This window comes from Dromaius novaehollandiae, chromosome 15, assembly GCF_036370855.1.
Source record: "Dromaius novaehollandiae isolate bDroNov1 chromosome 15, bDroNov1.hap1, whole genome shotgun sequence".
NCBI classification, from domain to species: Eukaryota; Metazoa; Chordata; class Aves; order Casuariiformes; family Dromaiidae; genus Dromaius; species Dromaius novaehollandiae.
This window is the reverse complement of record NC_088112.1, coordinates 21,913,271-21,931,190: the sequence shown is the minus strand read 5'-3', so window position 1 is coordinate 21,931,190 and position 17,920 is coordinate 21,913,271. Positions and strand designations below refer to the sequence as shown.

At 52.2% G+C, this 17,920-nt stretch overlaps 1 protein-coding gene and 1 long non-coding RNA gene across 4 annotated transcripts; one reads left to right on the top strand and one right to left on the bottom strand.

The window, feature by feature from the left end:
• Window positions 1–205: 205 nt before the first annotated feature.
• SPRY4 (sprouty RTK signaling antagonist 4) lies at window positions 206–13,168 on the top strand. Its single transcript, XM_026118313.2, has 2 exons — window positions 206–408; window positions 9,928–13,168. The coding sequence occupies exon 2, from the start codon at window positions 9,973–9,975 to the stop codon at window positions 10,834–10,836; it is 864 nt and encodes a 287-aa protein (XP_025974098.1). The 5' UTR covers window positions 206–408; window positions 9,928–9,972; the 3' UTR covers window positions 10,837–13,168.
• Window positions 2,631–9,262, bottom strand: LOC112994137 (uncharacterized). Of its 3 annotated transcripts, none has more exons than XR_010391796.1 (3): window positions 6,177–9,260; window positions 5,743–5,849; window positions 2,631–5,031 (listed from the first exon to the last, which is right to left on the bottom strand). It is a non-coding gene; the product is annotated as an uncharacterized LOC112994137 (long non-coding RNA). The 3 variants fall into 3 exon arrangements; XR_003261870.2 differs by having other exon boundaries at window positions 9,047–9,255; XR_010391795.1 differs by having other exon boundaries at window positions 5,743–9,262.
• Window positions 13,169–17,920: the final 4,752 nt, after the last annotated feature.

Genomic DNA, 17,920 nt, shown 5'->3' with positions numbered 1-17,920 from the left:
TGCTGCCTGCCCTCCATTCATAAAAAAAAAGAAAGCGAGAGCCGTATCCGTTCTCCGCAACTTGCAACAAGTTCCTCTCCAGCCCCCCATTCATAAAAGAGAGCGGAGCATGCGCCTTGGCGCCTCGGTGCCCACCCATTCATAGAGTCGGGCGGACGCGCATGCGCAGAGAGGGTGGCTGCCCTCCCATTCATAAAATAGCCATTTTCCCAGGCAGCGGTTGTTGCAACATCGCGGCGGAGCGGGGGAAGCGGCTGCTGCTGACAGCGCAGCGCCGCGCTCGCAGGTCCCTTCCCTCAGCTCCGAGGGGTTTCGTGCCAGGATTTTTGCAGGTCCAGCCCCCCTCGTCTGTCTCGGATTTAGGATTAACTCGCCTATTGAGAGATGGTCTTAGCTGAATTATTTAAAGTAAGTACGAGATCTGTATTTGTGAGCAAATGATAAATGTATTTAAGTGGAAAAAATAAAGCCTGTTCCCAAGGCAAAATCTTGCACTATTTCTAGATGCATTTATCTGTTCCCTTAAAGATCACTGATCACAAGCATATTTCTGACTATGACTTTTGTAACAACAATTATCTATAATTATATATAGTAGATAGCTGCCTGGTGCTTCACTATATAAAGGAGACTTTTCATTCTCAAGAAAAGAAAGATTCTGTTTCCTGCAGAATTGGCATTTGTTTTTCTGTGACTCTTATTATACCTCCTTTCTATGTTTTTGCATTAACATCTGCATTTGGTGTACATATATGGCAGGCAGGTCTTACCATACTTGCGTCAGGATTATTTGCAGGGTTTTTATAACAGAATAAGGCTCCTCTTTCTGTTGATGGGGTGTCTTTTCCCTCATTCCTTCTTCCTTCTCCCAAAAGGAGCATAGATATATGGTCACCTGGACTGACAAATAAGAACTGGATATTTCTTACTTTAGAATATGAAAACTGGTCATACGTATTTCCTCTCTTTTCCAAAGCCCTGTGGCTTCCAGTGTCAAGTAGTTCTGAGCTGTCTCCATAATAGGACACTTCAGAGATCAACCACTGGAGTGTCAGATCTTTCCTGCCTGACCTTTGCTCTTCAGCATTTTATTTCATGCAACTGTCCTTTTTTTTTTTTCTTTTTGCCTTCCTCCATCGCTGTTCTGCTCTCTGTCTTGCTGTACACTTGGTTGCTTTGGTTTTAAATGTGGATGGATTATGTATTTTAAAGGTTAGATAAGTCATAAAAATGTGTGAATAGAATCATTTTATAAAAGGTATATGAAATGTTATATATGTGGAGAAAAACCTGTCTTGGCTGCTCTTCTTTACCAACTGCGTAGCAAAGACAAGCTAGGATTTTGTTTTCTGGTACCAGTCCTGGCGTCACAGGAGAAAGACAACCTAGAGACGACATGTTCTGAAAATTCATTATCAGAGGGGGAATGGAAAAAGCAGAGAGGGACGTATACAAGGCACAGAGGTCCAGGAGGAAAGCAGGATTGGAAGTGCAGACATTGTGCAAATGAATATCAGCATTAATCATAGGAGGAAAAGGCTTCAACTCTTTCTCCTCAAATGATCAAAAGATAGGTCTGATTTCTTGATTCAAACCTTTTATTGCACCCAACTTTTTCCTTAAAGGCTAAAAGAGAGAGAGGGGGGAAAACACCAGAGTTATCCAGAGTAGAAAATGTACGTTCTAGATTCTTTAAAACTTCTTGAGCTACTATCTTTCTTCCAAACCGTATTAAGGATACAATACGTCAAAAATCAGCTCAGAAATTGCTGTTCAATTAGGTAAAGTGAAACCCACTTTTCTCAATATTAACTGTTCCCTCGTCTCTCTTTATTTTGGGTTAAAGAATAAAGCTACAATTTGTGCACTGAATCACAATGATCTTGATGACTAGCTTCCCCCTTCTCCATGTAAAAATGAATGATAGCAGGAGGAGGGGTTGTTCTCCGTTATTGGAACCCCACTGGGGATGTCTCATTGATAAATGTGCCATTTTCCATGGGCTACTGTGTTTCTGCTGCTAGAAGGGGCTCTATACTGGTATTATGAAATTAAAAGGATGATTTCTGAATGCTGCAGTCCTTTTCAACTTCTCTGTGAGGTATGTGGAGGGGAGAAATGATTTGCTCTTCTCCTGAAACAGCAAAACAAAAGCTGCTTTCATGGTATCATGACTAATTCCCATATCATACTGGGAAATGCTACATCTCAAAAAGCACCCCCTGCCCAAAACCATGTTATCAGTCTTTAGTGAAATAAAATTCAGAGTTATTTCATCACTATAGTAGTAATTAATTCACAGTTTTGATAGTTTTCCAAATATTAACCATAAAAGCAAAAAAAAAAAAAATCATTAATTGTATTACTATTACAATTTCATGAATTCTGCCCACTACTTACAACTGCCTTTTTATAGGCAAATCATTGCACAAGTATTTAGTTGTTTATTCTTTGCAAATCCACTATAATGTGTTTCCTTCACTTAATATAAAATCCCTCTGATATGGTCAGCATTTTGTACAACTAGCTGAATAGATTGTATTTGAGTTGAGTTTTCTGGCCTTCGAACAAATGTACTTATCCAATAAAAAGCCTCAACTAAGAAATTTGAGTCCCTAGAGATCCAAATGTTCATGGGCCAAAATGTGCTTTATTCACTTACACCACAGGAACAGACTTTAGCTGGACAGAGACAGCTTCTTGGAAGTCTCCAGGTCTCACTTCCCCGCTTCCGAATTTCCAAGCTCTGGCAAGAACTTAATGTCTCATTTGAAAAAGGGCAGGTTTCTCCTAATAAGCTTTCTAATTTTTTCCCCTTATTACTGTTAGTGAAAATTCTAGCTGTCTTTAGAGGTATAAAGCTGTTAAGGGGAGGAACAAAAAGAATTAATATCAATAGTCTGTCGATATTAATAAATACTTTATGAAAAAGAAAGAGCTTTGTTTTCCCTCTTTTAAAGAATTTACAGCTTAACTCAAAATTCAGAAAGCTTAACTTAGTCTTGACGAGCTCCAACATTATATGCTATTCTTAATCACACATTTAAAACACATGCTTCCTAAAGGTTTCTTCTCACTTTAGTGTAGTCTTCCCTCATTGAAGCTTCTCACTTCCGTCAGCAGCAGCCTGTCACTTGTCGTGTTTGGGCTGCCCAGAGAGGAGCATCCTTAATGCCACGGGGTGACACGGCAATGGCAGCATCGGCTCGGGCAGCGGCCAGCTGCTCCTCTGCTGAGATTTGGGGGAAGCGAGGTCTGTATTGACCCTCTCGTTTGCTCCGAAATGGTCTCTCCCGGAGGAAGGGAGCAGCACTCACCATCCGGACCATTTCCCAGGCTACTCGCCAGGTGCCTGCTCACTCTCCTGCACCATTTTGTGCAGATGTTCTATTAAGCCCTATAAATCTTCCCTTTGCAAGTGCTTTTTGATAGCAAGGATAGCTCTTACACCGGACACCCTGGCTTCATTTTCCATTCACATCCCAAGCATTTCACTCCTCTCCAAGTAGCTGCGGAGATGAGCTCTCCGTTGCTGATGGCTCTTGGCCTTCAGCGCTGTGCCAAGGCCAGAACGGCAGCATTCCCACACTTGTCCAAAAGCGCCGGAGGCAGCTCCGAGGAGCTCCTTCTGGATAAGCTTTTCTAGATCGTATAACCAAACCACCGTAGAAAAGAGAATACAGTCATGATCCTTCTAAAAATAATGCTAAATTAGAGGGGCGACTATTCAATATGGATTACCATCAATTCTGAGAGGTGTTGACACACACAGGTCTTGGAGTATATGGCCTCCCTTGACTTCAGATGTAAAGTACATTGTTTTCCCTTATGATAGGTTTTTTCTTTTTACTTTCAGACTTTTCTAGAAAGAAAACATTTCTCCTTTGATTTTTGTCCTGCTGTCTCAGAAATTCACGTGTCCCATGCAGTAAAGAAAACCAGAGCCTCTACAGTACCTTTACTGCAACTATTACTACAAACACTGCAAGCTTCATTAGGTGATTGCTCTCTTCTAGAGGAAGTATTTCAGCTTTTTTGTGGCTAATAAAAGGTCTGACATTATCATAGCGACCCAGGGGAAGCATGATGGAGCTGTTAGGTGACAGGATTCAGGGATCTCTGGTCTCTGCTCCTCGCCGGTGCTGAGCCACGGTGAAGCCCTAGGTCAGTCGTCCAGGCGTTAACACGCGCCCAGCACGGAGCGTGCAGCTCCCACGGGCTCCAGGCGGGATTTGGCCTTCCGTTTCCCCGCGGTAATTTCTCCATCCCCTCTTCACGAAGCCTGCGAGGGAAGGAGGCTCTGCTAATGCCGTTGCTCTGCATCCCGCGCCAACGCCTCGCAGCCAGAGGTCCGGAGCAGCGCGCGAGCCCTGCGGATGCTGCGTGCTCAGCAGCGCCCTGAAGTTACGGGACGTGTTGCCAGGCTCAAAACGAGGGGCACGAGCTGCGCCACGAAACATGCTGCAGTAAGCAGCAGTGACTTATCTGAGCAGTCGCAGGAGAAGCCTTGGTGGGGTGAGGCGAGGAGCTGCTCCACGGGAGCGGCGTAGGGACAGGCTGCCCTGCCGACGCAGGCAGCGTTATTAGGACTAAAATTCATTAAAAGAGGTAAAGTGGCCACTGATCTGGCACTTGCTGCTCACACAGTATCAGAAGAGTTGTAGTTGGCCACGCTGCTTCCTCGATCACACGGGTGGTCTCTGCATTAGCCAGGGCCCCGAGCAGCAGCCGGGGATTCGCCCTTTCCCCAGCAGCTGAGAGCGAACTCAGCCGTCTGCATTTCTACGCCGCGTCCTGAAACCTTCTGCATCGCTCAGAAGTGGCTTGGGCAAACTGTGCCACTTCGCACGTGGTCCTGGGCGATGGGAGATGGACCACGAGAGTGCGGTATCTGTCACCTCCGGGGACCACGGGCGTTGCAGGTGTCCCAAACCGCGCTAGTGCTCTCCCAGCTTGGCTTTGCTCCCACGCAGCGCCTCGTTCTGCACGGCCCAGCTCTCATTTTCACCATCCCGCTGTTACGGTGCACACCTAGCGTTGTTAAACACACGAGAAAGAACATCTCAGAGCTATTAACTAATAAGTAATTAATACAGTCATAAACATTATATATGTCTGCACTTGGTTAAGCATTTAATTCTAGTTCCATTTTGCTTTTCAATGATTAGAAGACAAATTATCCAACTCGACTTTGAAAATAAAAATAATAGAGCCTTATTAGTTTCAACGGGAGAAACTGTTCTAAAGCGGTTAATGAGCATGAGCTTTCCGGGGGGTTCGTATGACTTTCTCACAGAATTGCCTACAATATATAGTTTTCTATAAAATTTTGTAGGCAAGTCCAAAATCCTATTAAAACTGTAAAATCACTTTTATTTTCATATGACTAAAGAATACTACAGAACTTTGGAGTGTAAAATAATACCAAAACACTGTAGCCAACAACTGGCTTCCCAAAGCTTTGGGGTTTCCAGTTGCCTAGTACAGTAATCTTTTTAGATTGGCAAAACCTAGATGAGGAGATGAAACGAGAACTGCAGCACGTTTGAGAACTTGATTGCTGAACACCACATTAACTGCCTGCAAGGGAGCATATTTTGACTCCGAATTTGTGTGTGGTGACCAACCACGTGAGATGGAGACTGTTAGTCCCTGCATGGGGAACAGGGATGGGGAAAGTTTTCTCTACACAGGCGTTTGTTGACGGTTTTGCTTTGAAAGGAACTTCATCGTTTCACCTACCTCTAAGGAGTGAATAAAGCCCAATATTAGAGCATGCGCATGAGTTTTCCTTCCAATTGCCTGCTTCCAGAAAGTTTTCTGTAGAGTTGCATCCAGTGAGTTTGCACCTAGGTTAATGCAATAATATGTATGTAATTACTGATGATCAAAGATTAACTAACTTAATTTACAAGTATTATGTGGCATTTTTTGGACTCAGAATAAAAACGTGAGTTACAGTCAGACTGGATTAGTGCCTTGGCAATGGATTACAAAGGCACGACGCAAAGTTATGTGACTTTTGCAAAATCACAGTGCTCAAACATCTTGTAAAATGTTTTTTTTTTCCTATTTTTCTTTTTATTTTTTTAATCTACAATTTTCTCCAAACGGTGCATCCTGTTACATTAAACCTGCTTGGTTTGAGCACTTAACTCGGCGGCTGCGAGCGGTACCTGGCCGACATCGCTAGACGGTGCAGATCCGTGCAGATCGCGGCACCGGCACCGCGACGTTCAGCCCTGCCTTGTCGCAGCAGCCCGAAGAGCAGGAACGCTCCCGGGGGGCTGGACGTTTGCAGCTCGGCCCTGGTGACTCCCCCGTCCCCGGTCAGCCCCGGTGGCTCCAGCCGCCAGCCCCAGACCTGCTGCGTAAAGGCAGGAAAGAAAAGGAGGGGGAAAGGCGAGCGTATCCTTATATATCCTTGTGAGCTGCCAAGGTTTCGGAAGATGACTTGCTTGTATTGTTCCCGTCATCCTGGAACAGTTTCAGGCTGGTCACAGCTGCATTTCTCCCTCCCCTGCCCGGGGAACACGCTGACCAAAGAAGGTCAACTTCTGACGCCGTTGGGGGTCTTCCAGCTAAGTCATCAGGGTCCGTGGACACACTCGCACAGGCAGACTTCAGCCTGCAAGGACTCAAGGGAGAAGTCAGACTTCTTGACCTGCTTCTGACCCAGAAGAAGTCCTTAACCCCAGTCCTGAGCTGACTCCTGACTTTCTGCCATAGGAGCGGGAATACCCGTCTCTTCTCTTCTGCCGCGCAAACACAGCAGGCACCTAGTTCCCTTTGCTACATCACGTATTTCCAAGAGCTTGGCCTGCCCAAGGCTGCCGGCAGCAGCGCCTGGCGCCTGCCACCGAATCCGAGATCTTTCTTCTCACGGGCTGCAGACGTAAAGCTTAAAGCAGAAACAGCTCAGAGAAAGACATGCTCGAGGCACGTGCCGGTGAAAGCACACAGACACAAAGACAGGAGCAAGCACACCGTAGACCACCACCATTGCTCTCATCCAGGCAGATCCCAAGGGGGGGAAGAGCCTCCCGGCAGGACAAGGGCCAGCCGGAGCACTCCGCGTTTCAGCAGAGGAGCACTGGGGATACCTGACCCGGATCTGTCAGCAGCAATCGTCGTGCACCGCTGAAGCTCTTGGCGACAAGGCCAGCGGCAGCAAAGCAGTCGTATTCCTTGGACGATTCCATAAGCATCATAAATTTACCTTGCTTAAGCACGCTTCGATGTGTTTGGTAAGAGCAGCGAAGGAAACCGTCTGCTCAGGAGTGAGGAGGAAGGGCAGAAGTGGAGGGTCCGAATGTACCCCAGCACCAACACCGGCCGTTTCACCCAAGTCCGTCCTGTGCCCGGATGTCCGTGGGGTCTGCTCCTGCCTCAGCCCCTCGCCGAGCTCATTTCGGCAGGAATTGGGAGAAGAGGCTTCACGTGTCCGTGCTTCCATCCCTCCTGCTTTGCGGGACCGGTTTACCTGTTACTAAACTGATCTGAAACACTACTGCTAAGAAAAAAAGAGAGTGAATAATTTTCAACCTTAACTATCCTAAAGCATGGAATTTAGTCCAGGGTTAATCTTTTCTGTGATAATTAACTGAAATCCTGATCAGCGTGATCGCAGTTAAGCCATCTTTTAGTGTCTACCTGCATATGGTGGTGTCCGTGGGCTTAAGTTTTTGTGGTCAGGTGTTTTTAAGAGTAAAGCATTTGCTACCTGTGGCTATAGCCCTTGTACAAATTAAGCCGGTGCCGCAAGTGCCGCGCGACATCACCGCGCGCCCTGGACCACCGCAGGCTCTGCGACCGGCAGCTTCCTGCATCACGGATGCCGGCGCGCGGGGCACCTTCAAATGAGTGATGCTCTGCGGCTCCGGTAAACCCACCGTGACGGGGGGAACCTGCAGAGACCGGTAACGAGCGAGACCAAACTCAGGCCGAGACACCGAGCCACGTGCTGGAGGTGGCTTCAAAACCAGGACGAGGTGACAAAGCGGCACCGGCAGCGCGGCAGAGGCGCTGGCACCGGGCCGGTGACATTGCTACGCGTGCCACCATTTCCTCCGGCTGCCTCCCGTCCCCCACCAGCTCCGCCGGCCGCCCTGGCTCCGGCCCAAACAGCTGCATCGCTCGCCTTCAAAAAAAAAAAAATCCTGTGAAATCTAACTCTTCCTGCAAGCACAACATCCAGCTGATACGCAACCGAGTGCTTTGCTAGACTCTGATTTTGCAGTAAGGCTTTTTTATACCGTGACACTGGATTCTACGCACAAAAAAAGAATCATTTTCCCCCCTCTGCATGCCCCATAGCTGTGAGAATCCTTGCTTATTTTTATTTTTGAAATAATTAGAAAATACACTTTAAAACCGCCCTTGTTTCTAGAGTCAGGATGTCAATGAGCTATGAAAAATGAAATAAGAAATTCTGGGTGGATGGTTGAGATGACCCAGCAGCAAATTCCAACTGGAGAAGAGCAACGGCATAAAGACTACGGTGCAAGAAGTATCACCACCATTACTGAGAAATAACACATTTTTCGCTGCTGGTTTCACGCAGCGGACGCAGGCGAGCCGGGCGCAGGTCCCACCACCAGCCCCCCGGCTCAGCGGGGCCGGCAGCGGGTCAGACCCAGATGGCAAGAGACCCACCGAAGCAGCAGCTAAAACGGGGGTAAAACGCACTTCTTGCTCTCCTGCCAAAAATGTCGTACTTAATTCATGCCCCAGTTTTCGTACGGTTGTGTTAAACCTGTGAACTTTAATTGGCAGCAGGACACGCGTTTGCAGGTACAGCGCACACGTTCACCCTCGCACACCCACTCCTCCCGCGACGGTTGTGGGCTCGTGCAGCTTTTTCCTGACTTCCCCCCCTACCCCGGGGCTTTTCAGACCGCTGTAATATTAAAATCTTTCACGCTTTGGAAAAGATTAATTTGTTTGTCTGGAAACAAACAACCCGAAATGCCTTCAGCAGCTCGCGATTTCCTTTCGATACCAGCAGCTTTTCCCCTCCTGCAACTTGCTCCGGAGCGTTACTCACCGCTTCTTCAGGCCGATCTCCAGCGTTATATTATTTATGAATAAAGGTCACCCCGGGAGGAAATGGCACATCTAGCAGAAAACAATGTGCACTTTCTAAATTTGAACCGAGTCGTTTCCGTTCTTTGATTTAAGTTTAGTTACTTCCTGTGGTTTCTCGTCCTGCGCCGCTGCTGAATCCCTGGATCCGCTCCAGCACAAATTGCACTCCTGCCATGAAATCAGACCCCGCGGCCAGCCTCGCCGGCAAGCAGCCCTTCAACCGAGGATTAGTCTGCGCGGGGCTGCAAGGAGGATTACGCGGGGAGGCGAGGCATTGCCTTCCCGAGGGCCCGTGAAGCAAGCGGGACCCGCAGCCTCGCAAGCGGCTCGGCAAGAGCTTCCCCTTCCCGCAGGGCAGCCGAGAGCCGGGCACTGCCTTGCAGACACTGACCCTTCCCAGAAAGGCTGGCTCGGGGCAGCAAGGCTGAGCTCAGCCCCCACCCATCTGCACCAGCTCTGCCGGAGACCCGGCTCAGCTGGGGAAAAGCCCCGAGCGGTGCCTAAGTCATTGCAGGTGGTTTGCTGACGAAGCCGGCGGTCGGGAGCACCTGAGCTGTGCCTCCACGGCTGCAGGGATGCGCGAGGCCGCGGGAGCGCGCGGGAGCCGTGTCCCGGGACCAGGACCGGGACCGGAGGAGCCGTGCAAGGCCAAGGCAGGGAGAGCAAAGAGCTTTACACGTGAGCAAGCGCTCTGGCTCTGCTCGATGCGAGTTTAGCTCATTTTTCCGTGTGCTACCAGCTCCGCGCCGAGCCCCGTTTGGACTGGCGTTGCAGACTAGCTCAATAACGGCACGCTCTCTCCCCCCCCCCACCCCTTTCTGTCTCCTCTCCTCCCCCCAGGACACCTGAAACCCCGCTTTGCGCCGGTGGCCGGGCCCGCTGTCGATGGAGCCCCGCATCGCCCACAGCATCACCGCGGTCCCCAGCGCCGTGATGGTGCAGCCCTTCCCGGACAGCCGCATCCCCTACGGGCGGCTGCAGCACCCGCTCACCGTCCTGCCCATCGACCAGGTGAAGACGACGCACGCGGAGAACGACTACGCCGACAGCCCCACGGCCTCGCGGCCGGGCCCGGGCAGCCAGCCGCCGGCGCGCTGCCAGCGGGACGTCACCCACCCCTGGATCTCCTTCAGCGGCCGCCCCAGCTCCATCAGCAGCGGCAGCAGCACCTCCTCGGAGCAGAGGCTGCTGGACCACATGGCCCCGGCCGCCGTGGCGGAGCAGTCGTCCCCGCGCGCCGTGCGGGTTCAGCCCAAGGCGGTCAACGGCAAGCCGCCGGACCCGAAGGGAGCCGCGGCGCCGGAGCCGGACAAGCACTTTCTGCTGTGCGAGGCCTGCGGGAAATGCAAGTGCAAGGAGTGCGTCCTGCCGCGGCCGCTGCCCTCGTGCTGGGTGTGCAAGCAGGAGTGCCTCTGCTCCGCGCAGACCCTGGTCAGCTACTGCACCTGCATGTGCCTCGTCAGGGGCGTCTTCTACCACTGCGCCAACGAGGACGACGAAGGCACGTGCGCCGACCAGCCCTGCTCCTGCGCCCGCGCCCACCGCTGCGCCCGCTGGTCCTTCATGGGTGCCCTCTCGCTGCTGCTGCCCTGCCTGCTCTGCTACCCGCCCGCCGCGGGCTGCCTCGAGCTGGCCCAGCGATGCTACGACCGCGTGAGCCGGCCGGGCTGCAGGTGCAGCAACACGAACAGCGTCGTCTGCAAGGCGCTGCCGGACGGCGAGGCCAGCCGGCCGGGGAAGCCCTTCTGACGGCTCGGGCAGGGGAGGGGGCCTCCGAGGCGGGCCACCGCGTTCAGCGTTTTTAGCAACCTGTGTTTGAGGATAACGTCAGCCTTTTGCCTTCGGAGACAGCGGCAGCAGCTCTTTCCACCAACCGAAGCACTTTGGGTTGTTCAGGGTTTTGGAACCGATCAGAACTTAAATAGACGGGGCCAAAGGAGGATTCTTACTAACTGCGAGCGAAGGCTGAAAACCTGTGTGTGTCACGAAGAACGGCTGTGCAAAAGCTCCTGCTTCGGCTTGCCGGCTGCCCACGGTGCCCGCGTACCACCCGGCCCGCGAGCCGCTCCCTCGGCAGGCAGGCAGCACCGGCGGCGACCCTGCCCGCTGCAGAAGCAGCCCCGGAGGCGCGTTTTGGGGGCGGGGGGGCTGGTTTTTGCTTTCTTTCAAAACTCTGATGTGTTACCAGCAGCTCGTGGCAGGTGACGGGTTAACTCCCTCCTCCTCCTCCTCCTCCTCTTCCTCCCTCACACACTCGCCATCAGAAGGGCCCATTGCACACGCAGGATACGTTTCCCAAGCGTTTTCCTCATCCCTCCAAGATTTTGAACCAGAAGTAAGCCCACGGGTCACTCGTTTAAGGGTCTCCTAGCTCTTAGGCACGTTGCCTTCTCTGTCCCCACCCGGCCACGCTGATGTGGACTCTTCTTTCCCGAGCGAGTTGAGGCAGGGCTGCTCCCTCCTTGCAAGGAACGGAGGCAGACTGTGTCCACGCGGTTGTCACGTCCTTTTGCCAGGGAGCTCGTCTGTAGCATCAGGTTTCATTCAGTGCATTGCTAAATACTGACTTTACAGCAACAGGACGAGGCTGCTCCAAAGAGCATCGTTCAAGTCTCACGTCCCCAGGCGCCTGCTCGCTCAGCAAACGCTGGAGCACAAGCGGATCTTAACTCACCCCCCAAGTTCAGACGTTCAAAGTCTGTTCGTTTCTCTCAAACTGGGTTAAGAAGTCATGAAAACCTACGTGCAGGGCCCACGTGGGTATATTTTTATAGGGATATCAGTCCAGTACCGCCGCTCCTGGAACAAGCCCTTTGCTCGTCGAACAGTAAGGTAATTTTTTCCCACCTTGGGGAAGAATGACAGTTGCTGAAGTACCTCCCACCCCCCCATTTCTGTTGCTGCTGCTCAACTTTTGCCCCCTCTGTACAGAAGTGTGTCTCTGTAGGCGTAGGGAACGCTCTTCATGTTTATTTTGGTGTCAGCAAAGCCTGGGGAAAGCCGGGGAGGGGAGGGAGCGTATCGAAAGCGTTTGCCCATGGTTTTCCGTAGCCGAATCCCGTCGGCTTTGCCCGTGCACCCACCCTGGGGCCAGCTCTGCGCTGCCTTCGGATGCAGCAGCCCCTTCTCTCCACGGCTGCAAGGTGCTAAATAAAAACCTTTGCCCAAACACGCAGCGCTAGTGAGTAGGGAGGTACTTGTTGCATGCTGAACACCGAGCTAGTCTCGCTCTCGCTCTCTTTTTTTTTCAATTAGAGGAAATTTCCCCAGTAAATGCACAGCAGCGACAGCGAAATGTCATCCCCGATTAGCTAAGCAGCCGGCAGGGCCCGCGTCGCCTTTCCAGGAGCCCCGTTTGCCGGGCGGCAACGCGGCGGCCGCGCAGGGCGGGGGAGCGGACGGGCTGGGGTTCGGATGTCTCATTTTACGAATTCATTTAACCCGGGCGGCTTGGTTTTCGGTTAGGTTTAATTGTAGATATTTATTGCGTGGGGAATTAAGAAAAAACTTTTTATATTTATTACCTTCGCTAGGTTGTGTATAAAGCCTAGGAAAAGGGATGCTGCGCCTGCTCCCAGGCACCAGCTCGTCCTCGTGTCGGGCGTGGGGCAGCACCGCGGAGGAGGGGGCAGGTGGGGAACGAGTCGCACATGCTGTGCAACCCCGGCTCGCCGCCTCCGCCTGCTTCTCTTTGCGTTGTACATAGCTGTAACTGCTCCTTTGCTGCCTTCTTTGAGGACACCGGTCCCGCCGGGCTGGCGCGCGGAGCATCTCCGCTCAGCGTCCCTTCCCCTCCTTTCCCCAAATCCCGGCTCCTGCGTCCCCCTTTCAAGGTACTTGGACCTCCTGCCTCCTCCGGCACCCGGGCTCGGCCGAGCATCCCCGCTCTGGGCCCTGCCACACCCCCCGAAAAGTCACCACAGAAGGTTTTCTTTGTATAGAGTATTTATTTTGAAGCTCTATTTTAATAGTATTTATTTTAGAAAGTCTACTATCGTAAGAGTTCTTCTGTTTGTGAAGAAAGCAAGTACTGATGAATGTACTGATCTAGAAAATATATATATATAAATATATATTGTTAAATATACAAATGGCTGCTGCGTTTTTTCTGAAAAGAAATCCAAACAAATGTTTATAGCAGTTGTTCTGAAAATAGGGGCAGAAGGCAGCCCAAAATGCGCTGTTCCCTGCTCTGCACGCGGGAGGCAGCCCGGGCGGGAGGGTTCAGAAATGCGATAAAAAGCTTGCTTTGAAACCACCTTCAAAAGTATTTTGTTAAAATAGGTGTTTAAGACAGACATTGAGATTTTTCCCAAGGATTGGAAATAACTCTTAAGGTGGGATTTTTCTTGGTGGGGGTTTTTCAGTGTTGCCAGTTGTGGGAGGGGGTGCGGCAACAAGCAAATTTGGGCAAAAATCGCATCCATCCTTGGCGACAAACACGGTGATGGTACGGCTTCCCATGAAGCACTAAAGGAAGCGTTAAGCGTGGGGCTTTTTGCTTAATGGCAGCTCTGCGGGTTTTGCCTGGGAGGATGACATGTTTTTCCGCGGGGAGCAGCCTCTGCAAGGAGGGGAAGAATAATAAACGTCCAGGGCGTCGGGACCCCGCAGGCTCCGAAGCTCCCGTCCTCGTCGGACGGGCTGTCGTCACCGCCGGCCGCGCAGGGACCCTCGGGGCATCCCCGGGACGGGGAGCACATCCGAGGCAGCCGGCCGTCCTCTGCCCGTCGTTTCCCGGGCTGAAATCACAGAAACCTCCCCAAAGACAGAGATCTGCCGTTCCCCCGGGCAGGGGAAGGGAGACTTTGCGCTTTAAGAAGCTGCTGGTCCGTTTTTCGCCCATTTGCCTCGCAGCACCGCAGCTTGCGTTGGCATTTTTCTCCCCTTACAACGAGGAATAAATACAAGTTCATACAGGGAGAAATTCTCATGAATAAATCACGAAACCGAGTCCCGCAGAACCCTAGGTGCGTTTGCGATGATGCTGCACCGTGATGCAACCGGCTTTTCCTAACCAGGGCCAGCCCGGCCGAAGGCCGTAGCCGCAGCGGAAACCCGCCGGCACGAACAATTGTAGGAACCCGAAAACCCAGGTTCCTCTGGGCTCCGCGGGAAGTGCGGCTTCCAGATCCCCCGACCTGTCTGTCTGGGGGGAAGCGGGCAATAAATAGCAGCCCGTTGTTACCGGGAGGATGTGAGCTATTTATAAAAATTCCTGGGCTTTTTGAACTCTGCTTGAAGAGGCGACATCCCTCGCTCGCGTAATCGGGGGCCTGAAGGTCTGAAGCGAGCGGGATTACTCAGCCTCGCGGGAAAGCTCCCGCTGCCCCATCCACCCGAGACGGGCTTTGAAGTATTTCTAAGTAGATCAGGGATCTCCGTCGCTGCTGGGACAACCACCAAGCCTCCGAGGGCTCGCAAAGACCTGGCGGGCAGGTCCTCTGGGACCGGCGTGGCTGATGGACCTCTCTGCCCAAGCCCAGGGCACCAGGGCAGAGGGACGTCCTAGGAGCCCAGCTCGCACCCGCCGCGGTGCTTCTACCCTTCACGTAGCGCGGGAGCGATTAACGGGCGGTGGCACCGCGAGCCCAAATTCGGGGCTGCTTGCGTGGAAACCTCCGAGGGGGAAGCACCGAGGGACGGTCCTCAGCCAAGCGGCAACCCAGAGGAACTCGCACACGAAGCCGCTGGTGTCTGTGAGTCACCCGGACCGTCCTGTCCCCTCTCCCACGCTGTGGGAACCCGCCGTGGTCCATCGGCTCCCCGAAGCCACCGAGGTGCTGGTGTCCTCACGCACCGGGGGCACGCAGGGGCAGCCCACCCCAGGAAGCAAGGAGATAGAGATATATATGCATATTTTTTTATATATATATATATTATTTTCCAGAGCAGGAGACCAAATCTGACGAGCGGGTGGATGGAGGCGTGGGCCCCAGCCTGGCCGAGGGCTCCCGGCGCCTCGAGGAAGGGCAAGGCGCTTTGGGCAGGACGTCTTTGCACAAGCTCCGTCTTCATAATTAACAAACGATTCCTCTCGCCGCCTCCTTCCTTTCCGCCCTCAGCAAATGAGGGTTTGTTTCTTGGATAGATTTTTTTGACTGAATTTGGGACCTCCGGATTCCTGGGTCATTTTGGGGATAGCTGCCGGCCCGCCCGGCAGGACAGATGCTGAAAATCCAGAATACACAAACTGAAACGAGGCTCAAACTGGTAAGACTCTCATGCTTTCTTCTTTTTTTTTTTCTTTTTCCCCTCTTTTTTTTTTTTTTTAAGTCAAGGCCTTGCAGAACAGAGACTTTCCGATGGTTTCAGGGGAAGCCACTCAGATTCACTCAAACCAGGTCCAGACTTGAACGTCTCATCCAAGCTGCAAATAAAACCCTGGCTAAACACATTTATATATTTAGAGACTTCCAGTACCAACTTTGTGTGAACAGATAAAAAAAAAAAATGCCTGGTGAACCCCTCTTTCCCTGGCACTTGAAATCCTCCTTTCTTCTCAAGAAAAAAAGAGTCCCTCGACTGAGAACAGTCGATCTCTGACTTTCCCGTTCTCGCACAGCCGGTAGGGTAGCGGGATTGCTCACATTTTTCCTCTTCCCTTTCCGTTCAGGGGCAGCACCTGGACAAGAACTAACCAGTCGAGGACATGTCCTGCAGCAAGACATTCCCCGCCGCGCCGCGGCTCACGTTTCCTTCCCATCCGTTGCCGGACCAAGAATGTGTCCGCAAGGAAAAAAAAAAGGAATGAAAGAAATGTGCGCTCCAAACCACCCCGAGACAAAATTCCTGCACGCTCAGACGACGACGGGCTGAGCTGATACCAGGTTTAAGAAAGCAGCGTTTGCAGATTAGCTTTGCTATAGCTAAAGCGCCTAGGTGATTCGTGGAAATCTGCACACGCTCAAAACCGGCAGTTTTTTGTAACGCAGAAGGAATCGCAGCGTTGGCAGGCTAGAGCAGCCCACTCGCCGTCGCACCGAGTCTCCTTCCCTGCCCACGGCCACGAGCCCCGGGGCTCCCGGGCCAGGCCATGCTTCTGCACCACGCACCGGGAGAGGAAGCCTGGGGACATTTACCATGTCCCTGCCGGGAGGGAGGTCGCTTTCTCCCGGAGGAAGAGAGGAAAAGGCTCACGGACACCGAGGTCTCTGAGCCGGCGATGTCCAACCTTCATGCAGCCTCGCTAAAAACCCTGCTTTCCAAAAAGGCGTCGCTCCGCCTGCTCCCTGCAAGCAAACCTCGGCAGAAATGATGTCAGGGACCCACGTTTAAACTCGATTCCTGCTAAAAGCAGGTAGAGCAGCAGCACAGGTAGCTTTAGCCCTTCCGCCAACCCCCCGTGCTCCTCCTTTCTTCTTCACGCTGCTGAAGGCCCATAAGCAATCGCAACTTTTTACGATAAACACCAATTCTTCCTCGAAATGCTCAAAGGCTACCCTGCACCAGCACGAAGGCCGCGGCCGCCCTGCCCAGCACTGCTCTTTCTAACCCCCAGATTTATGCGACTTGGCCAAAAAAACCCATGTGCGTCCCCCGGGAGCTGCTCGGGCTCCTGGCTGCCGCGTCGAAGCCCTTCCGTGCAGAGGGCCGGGCGGGCTCCTCGTGCAGCACCTAATTTCCCCAAAAAACACAGAATAATCCCCGGTGTTGGGTACTGCCAGGTCTTGGGTTTGGTCCCCAGTACCAACACACAGGTTTTTTTTTTTCCTTTTGCATTTTTGCGTGATGATTTGCACAACAAGCCTAATAAAAGCTGAGACAAACAACCCAAAACACACAAAAATGTAATGCTGCTTTATATTAACTTCTAAAGCCCTTCACTGACTGTGGGAAGAAATTGCATTAAAGCATCAGAACGAAAGTCAACCATTCATGGAAAAAAAAAGAAGTATAAAAAAACGCCCACCTAAAAACGGTGCAGGGCTGCGAGCTGGCGCTGAGCTGGCGCGTGGTGGTGGCAGAGGTTCTCGCCCCGCCGGCCCCCGCGCGCAGCGGTGCTTTGGGCTCTGATGTGCAGATTCACGCGGCCGCGCTCCCCCCTGCAAACAGCACCGATGTGCACCGGGGATTTATGGGGGGGGGAAATCCACTTTGCTCATGCATCACGAGCAGTGCTGATGCACATCGGATATTTAGGGGGAAAAAAGGGATATCCAGCTCGCTCACCCATCAGGAGACCCCAGAGCTGCCTATGGGCACTCGTTGGCTTCTTGCTCACTCGTGGCCCTGGGGGCATTTGAGATCGGGCAAGGAAAGTTTAAAGCTGTGATCCGTATCTGCACAACAGATCCGCACGGAAATGGGAAAAGCTCTCTGAGAAATCGATATCGCCCCGCAAACGTAACCTCTGCGAGCTCGGGCTGCGCCAAGCAGCTGCAAGAGAGCAGAACCAGCAGCAGGAATGGAAAAACATTTCCACTTGTTTTACTAGGCCTTGTGCCATCAAAAAAGAGAAAGAAAATCCCGGGAACGGGGCGGGCTGGCAGGGCCAGGGCTCCCGGGAAGCCCACGCCGGGCGTTTCAGCGATTCGCTTCGCTGGCTGCACGAAAGCTGCCGCGCGTCCGGGCCGTTCCCTCGCGGCTCAGTCCCCTCTGCCCGTGATCCGGGGAGTTTTATAACTTTTTTTTAAAAAGTTCCCTGGCCCGGCCCCGATTCACACGCCGCGAGCCGATGGAGGAAAATACTCATCGCAAAAAAAATAAAATAAAATAAAATAACCACAGCGAGCGCCCAGCCATGAGGGCTCAGGAGCGATGCCAGCCTTGGGGACGCGGAAACGTCCCTTCCCCGGGCAGGCAGCGAGGGAGCCGCGGCCCCGGGCGCGCG